The sequence below is a fragment of the Humulus lupulus genome, chromosome 8 (genome assembly GCF_963169125.1).
Source record: "Humulus lupulus chromosome 8, drHumLupu1.1, whole genome shotgun sequence".
Lineage (NCBI taxonomy): Eukaryota > Viridiplantae > Streptophyta > Magnoliopsida > Rosales > Cannabaceae > Humulus > Humulus lupulus.
The window spans coordinates 40,386,815-40,396,812 of record NC_084800.1 but is presented as its reverse complement, the minus strand read 5'-3'; the positions used below and the strand labels follow the sequence as shown (position 1 = coordinate 40,396,812).

General features: G+C 32.6%; 1 protein-coding gene across 1 annotated transcript; it reads right to left on the bottom strand.

Annotated features, from left to right (window-relative positions):
- Positions 1 to 6,213: 6,213 nt before the first annotated feature.
- LOC133796927 (pentatricopeptide repeat-containing protein At4g21705, mitochondrial-like) lies at positions 6,214 to 9,384 on the bottom strand. The gene is made up of 2 exons (XM_062234630.1): positions 8,971 to 9,384; positions 6,214 to 7,792 (listed from the first exon to the last, which is right to left on the bottom strand). Exons 1-2 carry the CDS (start codon positions 9,253 to 9,255, stop codon positions 6,563 to 6,565), a joined length of 1,515 nt encoding a protein of 504 aa, XP_062090614.1. The 5' UTR covers positions 9,256 to 9,384; the 3' UTR covers positions 6,214 to 6,562.
- Between the last annotated feature and the right edge of the window lie 614 nt (positions 9,385 to 9,998).

The following is a 9,998-nucleotide window of genomic DNA, read 5'->3' as shown; positions in this document are numbered from 1 at the left end:
GGTCAGAGCTTGAGTCTCTGAATTTGTTCATGATCATAATTATGCTAGCAACTGTTTAGTAAGCATGTTGAATGCCCTGTTCTTGGATGATTGGCATATGATACACATTGATAGCATTGCTTACTTGTGCATGGCACTGACTCACTAGTCAGGTTCGGCAGTGGTGCTGGGCACTGGTCACGCACTGACTAATTAGTCAGATCTGGCAAAGGTGTTGGTATCAACTATGAAGCTGTGACTCACTAGTCAGGTTCGGTAGTGGTACTGGGCACTAGTCACACAGGGCTGACTCACTAGTCAGAATTGGCAAAGGTGTTAGTATCAACTGTGAAGCCGTGACTCACTAGTCAGGTTCGGCGGTGGTACTGGGCACTGGTCACATTGTGCTAACTCACTAGTCATGACAACCCTAGTGTGTAGTGCAAGCTATGTCGATTGGACCCAATCGACCCTCTGCATTGAATGACTCAAAGAGCATTAATGCAGGACCGACCTCAAGTTCGATGAATATAAACAAGCTTTTATCTAGCCAAGGGCTAGCCATGTAGAGCCATTGCGGGAAATGGGCACTGGGCCCCTAGTGACTTGGTTGTCAGTCACTCAGTATGGTTTACTAGAACCTCAAGTGATATTCACTCGTCTGATCAGGGCTATGAGCTCTGTATGATCATTTTGATCATCATATGCATGGCTTGGGCACTGAGGCCCCAGTGACTTGCTTGTTGGTCACTCAGCATGGTTTATCGGAATCTCTAGTGTTACAACACTCATCTGATTAGGATTGACTTGATAGTCCTCCAATCAGAAGGCCAGGATTTCTTATCCTAGATACCCCAGCATTTGTTGAAATCCATTTGCATGCTGAGTAGAGCTATGATTGCTAGGCATGCCAGATATGATTTGATGTCATGATATGACTGTTTATGAGCATATGAGTTTTCTTGCTGGGCTTCGGCTCACGGGTGCTTTGTGGTGCAGGTAAAGGCAAGAGGAAGTTGGACCATCCTTGAGTTGGAGAGCTTAGGTGATGACGTGTACATATGCAGCTGCTCGACCAATACTTGGGCGAGGTTTGAAAGTGGAACTAGGGCTGAACCCTGTTTTGCCGCTTAGAACGGCCTGTTGTAAACACTTTCTTGTAATAAACTCTGAAATTATATTTTTGGGATCCCAATGTGTATATTAAACGTTCTAGTGAAACGTTATGTCTTAACCAAAGTTTTTAACCCCTAAACCACTAATCACACTTAGTTACACGTTTATGGCCAAACGACTCGATTAGCGAGTTTAGCACTGTTTGCAATGTGCACTGTAGCGGTCCCTGGAGTTGGGGCGTTACACCTATGTTACTAAAATCATAGTTACTTCTTCTTCCTTTTTTTAATGAAGTGTTCTTCCTCTTTTTCCTTCAAATTTGATGTTTCTATTTATATTTAATATGAGTAACCCGTCACTCCTCTTATGGTATCTGGTTACCCCTCTTATGGCAGAAGGTTACTCCTCTCAGGGTAACTCGTTAACCCTCCTGATACAGTTATTAAACCTAGCTCTAGGATTCTTTTTTACATATTTGTCAAAGATCAATCAAGTAGCTGGTTAACTTACCCAATATTTGAAAAAAGAAACGTACAATCTAAAAAAAAGGAAAAAAAATGTTTATAATAAATAAAAAATATAATAAACACAATTCATATTAAAAAAACGAAAAAAAAATTGCAAAGAAAAATTTAATATAAATTTAGTTATATAAAAATAATATAAAAAAACAAATAAGTTAAAAAATAATAATCAAATTACAAACATACCCTTCCAAATTAATAAAACTTGATTAAGAGTAAAATTATGACATAAACCAACTTTTATATAAAAATATGAGAAACTAAACTCATTAAAGTGAAAATTCACTACAACAAAATAAGAGTTTTATGACTTTATTTGGGAGACATTGAAAGTCTACAATGTCTCCCATATGGGGAGACGTTGTAGGTGGGGTCATTGTAAGTATATATCTCACGTCTTCCAATGGGAGAGGTAAGAGACATCCCACGTCTCCCAGTGGGAGAGGTTGAAAGGTGTCCAAAAACGTTAACTTTCAACCTCTCCCATTGGGAGAGGTGGGAGACTTCCCACGTCTCCCAATGGGAGAGGTTGAAAGTACTGACATACTAATAAAGAAAAATCTAGATTTATTAAATATTTATTTTTAATTTTTTGCTTTTCACATTATGTGTTTTTTTATTCAATTTTCAGATTTTCACGTGATGTACAATTTAAAAAAAAATTCAATTAATATATATTAGTTAAAATAAAACCATTATATATAATTTATTTGATAAAAAAAAATTATATAATTAAAAAAATATACCACTGTTCTTAAAAAATGTACGAAACCTATAAATGGAAAACTCATATACAGAATGAAATTTGAATATTTCTAATAACTTTACTCACAATAATAAAAATAAATCTACAATTATAGTTATCTAATCACAAAATTTAATAGAAACTCAATAATTTCCCTCAATTCAAAACCTAATAAACCCTAACCAAAGAGCATATTATACATGAATAATCTATGTTCATGATAAACATGAACAACAACAATATACCTATAATCACTCTAAAATCACAAAATCAACACAAGACTAGCCACAAATCTTGCCCCGTCCTTGAGCGCCCATCTTTACCAACCAAGCCTCGTCCTTCACGCGCCCAATGTTGCCACAAGCCCAGCCCCGCTGCAAGCCGAGACGTCTCCCGCCGTCGAAGACCACCGCAAGCCCAGCTCCGCCGGCACCTCCAAAAGAAACAAAAGAGAGACTGGGAGAGAAACATTATATCTAGAGATAGAGAAGAGGGAAGAGAATAAGCTAGAAAAGGGAGAAGTTATGAGAGTTTGAGAGAAAAAGATGAAGTATAAGCGGCTGATAAAAGAGAAAGGGAGGTTATGAGAGAAAGTTTAGGGTTTTCTTTTTGTTTGAATTATTTAATCAATTTATTTAATATAAAATGGCAGTTGGAAACATGATATGATGAGGGGAGAGAGAGAGTTACATGGGTTATTTTTATTTTAATTAATTAATTTTTTAATATAAAAATGGGAAACGTGAGATAGGAGAGAAGAGAGAGACAGTTACAGTGACAACTTGCTTTTTTGCTTTTTTTTTTTATTAGTGGGGACATCTAACATCTCCCACTGGGACACGTGACACGTCTTCCAGTGAGAGACATTGAATGCCCTCACATACGTATGTTTGGATCCCCAATTTTCAACGTCTCTATGCACTTTTAATGTGCCACGTGTCCCACGTCTTCCAGTGGGAGACGTTGGATGACCATGACTTCCAACGTCTCCCACTAGAAGACGTGGGACACGTGGCACGTCTTCCAGTGGGAGACATTGAATGCCCTCACATACGCATGTTTGGACCCCCAATTTTCAACGTCTCTATGCACTTTTAATGTCTTACAATTTTGGTAATTAATAAATAATTTCAACGTCTCCCAACATAAGACATTTAAAATCCCTTCTAATTTTTAATGTCTTACACTATTGATGTAAGATATTGTAAGGAGTCATTGAATGTCAAAATTGTTATAGTGATTCTTAAAAAAAAACTATAAATTAACTTTTTTGAAAAAAAAAAACTATATTTTTGCACACTCTATTAAAAATCTCCTATAAAATATAATTTCCTCGATTTTATATATGTTTTTTAATTTCAATTTATTCATTTTTTTATACATCATTTTTTCATATAATTTTTTTTCCATATTACTATTAGGGGTTGTTTGGTATGAGAGTTTGATTTGGTGGGAATGAGAATGTCAAATTTAACTCATATTTGGTAAAATTATTTTTAATGACTTAGTGTTTGTGTTTTCAAGTGGGTCCTATTTTTTAGTTTGATTTGAGGTTAATCTTAATCATTTTAAACACTTGAGTTTCACATTCTATTAATCTAAACTTCCTCTAACTCTAATCCCACAAACTAAAACCTCGTATCAAACACACCCTTAGAGTAAGTTGTTACTACTATAATATTCTATTAGGTTACCAGGATAATCTATTTCCATTATGAATATTTGTCGGGTAACCTATTACCATTATGGTAACCTGTCACCATGAAGGTAATCAAGCATCTTGCCATCGCTCACACAACACGACATCTTTATATATATATATATATATATGGGTCTCTGGTGTATTTTTTAAAATAATTTTGCACTGTAGTCTAGTTTTAATAATTATTTGCAAAATTGTCTCTCATAATTTAGATAGTTAGTCGAAAATTTAGATAGGTGGTCGAAAAATTTAAATAGTTGGTCGAAAATTTTAGATAACTGATCGAATTTTAGACAGATGTCATTTTGCAAAAAAATTATCAAAAGTAGGCCAAAGTACAAAACCACTTAAAAAAAATAGGCTATTTTCACCAATTTCTCTCTCTCTATATATATTTTTAATTGATATATATATATATATTATGTTTGGTATATTTAAATTCACATAACTTTCTCAAAGAAAAAGCTTATTCACATAAACTATAGATGAATTTATCTCATACATTGTTGTTTTTTTTTCTTAGGGATCATACATTGTTATTCATTCCAAAATAATTTTAAAAAAAATTGAAACTGAATTTCATATAAAAAAATATAGATCTTCTTACAATCAGGAGAAAAAGAAAAGAAATAAATGGAAAAAACATCAAAAAAAAAAAAAAAGTATTAAGTTTTTGTATCTTGAAAAATAATGCACAACTAATCTATGAGAAACATAAATTAGAGATAGGCTTGTAATTGGAAACCAAACTTAAAAACATACATAAATAAACAACTTAAGTATAAAAGTAATTCAGGAAGAAAACAAAACCAAGATCACTGAAAATAGCTAGAACAATACTAATCATGTCGAAAAGCCTCATACAATAGCTCACTTGAAAGACAACCATCATCAAGCTTTTATACAGTACTAGCCAGGGTTTTTTTTTATTTCTAACATATTTTGGTTGTGCTCGGTAAAATTTTTGTTTTTGAATTTTTTAAACACAAAAATAGAAATATAATTTTATTTTTGTTTCATTATTTTGAAAAAATAAAAATATGTTTGGTAACTATTTTTATTTTTTGTTTTTAAAAACAAAAAATAATAAACGCGTTTGATAACTTTTATTTTTATTTTTTGTTTAACAATATGAAGTGTTGTTTTGAAGAAGTTAAGAAAAAAAAAGAAAGGAAAAGTAAAAAATGGTTTAAAAAAATTTTGAAAGTGAAAAAATTATATTTTCAAAATCTAATGAATTTCAATTAAAAATTAAAAAATAATAAATAAAAATAGAGTTAACAAAATATTACCTGTTTGGTAAAATTTCTGTTTTTGAATTTGTTAAACACAAAAATAGAAATATAATTTTATTTTTATTTCTTTATTTTTAAAAAATAAAAATATGTTTGGTAACTATTTTTATTTTTTGTTTTAAAAAAAAATAATAATAAACGCGTTTGATAATTTTTATTTTTAATTTTTGTTTAATAATATAAGGTGTTGATTTGAAGAAAAGAAGAAAAAAAAGAAAAGAAAAATTAAAAACTGTTTAAAAAAAATTTGAAAATGAAAAAATTCTATTTTCAAAATTTAATAAATTTTAATTAAAATTAAAAAAAATAATAAATAAAAATAAAGTTGCCAAACACATTTTATGTTTAATTATCAAATTTCTAATTAATTAAATAAAAATTTTACTTTTTCCTTTTAATTGTGCAACTTCTACACCAAACGCCTCTCTCACTCACAACTAGAACAAAATCAATGTTGATTTCGATGAAGTTTGGACTTTGGAAGAGCTTGAGTTCGGAGCTACTGCACGCTCACTGATGTTTCCAGTGATGAGTTGGTTTTCTCCATGAACAAATTCAATGTTGAAACCTTTTTAGTATCTTTTTCTCTATATGTTTGATATAATGCATATGTTTATAACCAGGGAAGGAAGAACTCTAATTCAGGGGCAAAGGAAAAAAAAATTGAAAGAGGTCAAATATAAATTTTGGAAAAAACAGAGAATATTTTAATAAACGTGCTATCAACGCATGCGAGTTTTTTCTTTTTCTCCACATTTCCACTTGAATGGGGAGGTTGTCTAAGCTGAGTAAAAATTAGCACCACCGATAGGCACCAAGGATCATTGGACAAACATAATTGTTTCAGAAAACTTACCTAAAATATTATTATTAATTTTTTTTTTAAGATTAACAAAAAGAAAGATCAGACATTACTTCAGGCCTTCTTGTAAGGTATCTCCTATTAAAAAATGAGGGGGGCATCAGAACAGAAATCAGCGAAATAAATAGTTTCAGCAGTCAATTTCCAAAGCCTTCGAAGTTTTTTCAGTATAAAATTCTCACTGGACAGATTTAATTATACTTGGTAGTTCTTTTGCTCCAAAATCAAGCCCAAATGGAACATTGTATATCCCTCTTGCTGATGATGAACTGATGTGAAAATCATAAACACATGAAAGATCAACCCAGAGCTTCTCATGCCACCATGTCAGTTTTACTTTCACCTTGAGCTTAGTATTTCCTCTGTTTCCTCATTCACTTCTATGTTATCTTTTTTCATGCTCTCCAAAACCCAATCCACTTCTTTCCCAACTCTTAAATGTGCCTTGATCAAGGCATGGTACATCATTCTATTCACTGGAATAACAGTTCTCAGTGAGCTCACAAAAGCTTGAACTTCTTCAACATCTCCTTTATCTGCAATCCAATCCAAAATATTTGAAATCACTTGAGGTTTGGGCCTCCATAACTTATTTTCTGCTTGCACAGCCAAAGCTTTCTTCATGCACTCAAAAGCTGTCTCCATGTTCTGTCTATCCAAATAGGCTGCTGCAATGATGGCCCAGCTATTTGGAGTTGGAGTTCTTCCTTTCTCAATAATTTCATGAAGCATTGCCTCTGCTTTTTCAGTCAATCCCTTATTACAATATCCGAGGATGAGGATATTTGGGACTCGAAAATCATAAAATTGATGAGATGACTCCCACACCTTTAGCAAAACTTCAGCCTCTTCAAATTCCCCAAGCTTCACAAGCAAACTGATCATGGTTCTATAGTCCCTATTGTTTTGGTTCTTACACTTGGCTTTTTGAAGCCCCCACAATCTCATCATCTGTTCTTTATTACCAAGACTGGCATAAAGTGAAATCAGATGGTTGTAGCCAAGAGCATCTTTATCTACCAGTTCTTCACATTTCATAAGGGAAATCAACGATTTATCATGGTCACCAGCTTTTATATAGAAATTGGCCACCATAGAATAAGTAGTCCAGTCAAGTGAGATGTGGGGTTGATTCTTCATTTCTTCGAAAACTTTCTCCATGCTATTTAGATCGGATCTCAACCAATGCGAGTTCATACAAACTCTATAGCTAAATATGTCAGGTTTAACACCATCCTCCTTCATCTCAGACATCACACCAGGGATTTTATCGAGTTCACCTGAACGTAAATAGAGGCACATAATGTCATTGTAACTAAGAGGAGAGGAAGCAAAGCCCAGCTCTTTCATCTTCTTCATATGTGAGAGAGATTTATCAATCAAGCCTTCTCTTACATAACAATTTAAAAGAGCACCATATAGTTTGTCAACTTTGACTTGATCACTTAAGCTATTAAAGTAACTCTCAGCAGAATCCAGACCACGAACTTTACCAATCAGATCTAACTGTACAGCATAGTCAGATGGTGCAAATGGGCAGAGTTCCCTGCTATTCATCCATTCAGAGACCTGCAATAATCGAGCAACAGAAACAAAAAGATAGTGAAACATAGCTGACAATTTCTATGGACGAGATCCTGAAAAGTGTAGCGCCAAGAACTCATGAAATAGTCCCCACAAGAAAAGTTCCAAATTCAATGAACAGACATAGTCACATAGATAGTACTACAAAAAAGTTTCAGTAACAAGGAAAAAAAATTGTCTTGGACTGCAATGACTGTATTTTGGAGAGGCGATTTGAGATGCATAAACCTTAACTAGCAAAAGTTTACATTAAACGGCTTAATTTAAGGTCACTGATGGCATGCATACTTAAAATGTAAAATGGTTGAAATATGGTCATGATCATATGCAGCACTGATTTGGATTCAAAGCCATTCCTGACTTCTATAATTAACACTTGACTTTATCACATAAGTGAAATAGATATTGCACTTTGCAGATACAACAAAACACCGATTTCCTTCCTGAATATGAGCTGTTGATGCAAGTTATAATTTTTTGGTGACATCCACAACACTTATGTTAAGATTCTAATGTGAAAAGGTATGAAACTATAAAAAACAATGTGTGACTTTCTTTCTCCTGAATATAAGCTGCTGATGCAATTAACAATTTTTTTGGTGACATTCACAATACTTATTTTAAGATTCTTATGTGATGAAAGCATGAAACTATAAAAAGCAATGATTGACTTTCTTTCATTGAGAAGGATGCAGATTGCAGAAATTAACCTTCTGGAGAAGACTAATGTAAGTAACTAATGCATATGTTCCAACCAAAACATTTGGTAGATAATAATTGAGCTTAGAGACATAAACTATAGATACCATTTTACTCCAAAAGAATTCTAGAGTTCTATAGGAAAAAGATCAAAACCATTTTGTTTCTAAAGATCGAGCCTATTAAATAAACTAATAATCTTAAATACAATAATCAGAAGAGGACAAAATGATAACTGCCCAAGAATTCAAATTACATCTCTAGTCTTACTATCAAACAAAATTGGATAGAAAAGCTCCACAGTATATTTTTCACAGTGTCATGAAATGGGCAAATTTAAAGAAATGGTAACAAACCCATAGCCAAATACATAATATAAGTTAGACCCAGAAAATGTTTTCCCTTTTTTTTCCTTTTCACTTTCTGAGCAACCAAACAAAATCATCGAAAAGAAATTCACTGACCTCAAGGGCCTGATTGTATCGCTTGCGGCTGCGAAGCTCTCGTAGGATGAAACGGAGGTCATTCTGATGGACAGTCCTGCCTTCTTCGACCCACTGGTCAAGAGTAGGGACGACACTGATGGAAGGCAGCCCCAGGGGGCTGATTCTCGAGAATAGATTTTTTCTACTTCTTCTAATGCTAGTGCCGCTGCCAGAGACACTTTCGGTGCAAAATGATCTTGTAGAGATTCTGTTTACTGTAAGGCTTCCGTACCTTTTGATGATTGTGAAAATCAACGACGCCATGGACTGAACGATTATGTGATAAATGGCATTGGCAAGGGTTTAAGGTTTTAAGCTCTCTGAACTCTGAAGAATAATAAGAAAGAAGACTCAAGTTGAAGAAAGTAGAACAATTTTTCTTAGGGTAAATATGACTGGGTGCCCAAGCTTTACTATCTATGACTTATGTCCCAATTTTAATTTGTAGATTACTAACCTTTACTTGCATGTTTCAAATATTATATTTTATTAAACACATCCTAATTCATAATATTATCATAAGATTTTAGCCCATAAAAAACATACTCATTTTTTTTTTGGGACTGGGAGCATAATAGCCCCAAATTTATTAGTTAATTAGATAAATAACTCTATTTTTAAAAAATTAAGAAAATGGCCGAATCTCATATTTCAAAATAACGAAATTACACAAATAGCTTTATTCTTATTACTTTCTTTACAACTTTGATTTACGTGAAAGTTTCAATTTACTTTTGGTCTTAATTTTTGTTTTTTTATTCATTTATTTTTAATCACTAACAATTAAATATATGTATATATACATAAATTTTGTAATCTAAGTGTAATCCATTTAACTGTAAACTTTAGTTAATTACTCTTTCTTAAAATTATTTAATTATTTTGTAAGATCAACATTTATATGTATTTTTATCTTTTTGTAAATAAAAAAATCTTATAAATTCAGATTTTTTTCTTCTTATCAATCATCACTTCATTTTTGATATCCTACACTTACAAAAAAAATA

Excerpts from the sequence above, each read along its gene's own strand:
- LOC133796927 (XM_062234630.1), bottom strand. The coding sequence starts at position 9,255 with ATGGCGTCGTTGATTTTCACAATCATCAAAAGGTACGGAAGCCTTACA. Across the intron at positions 7,793-8,970 it reads GATACAATCAGGCCCTTGAG|GTCTCTGAATGGATGAATAG; the intron begins GTCAGTGAATTT and ends CGATTATTGCAG.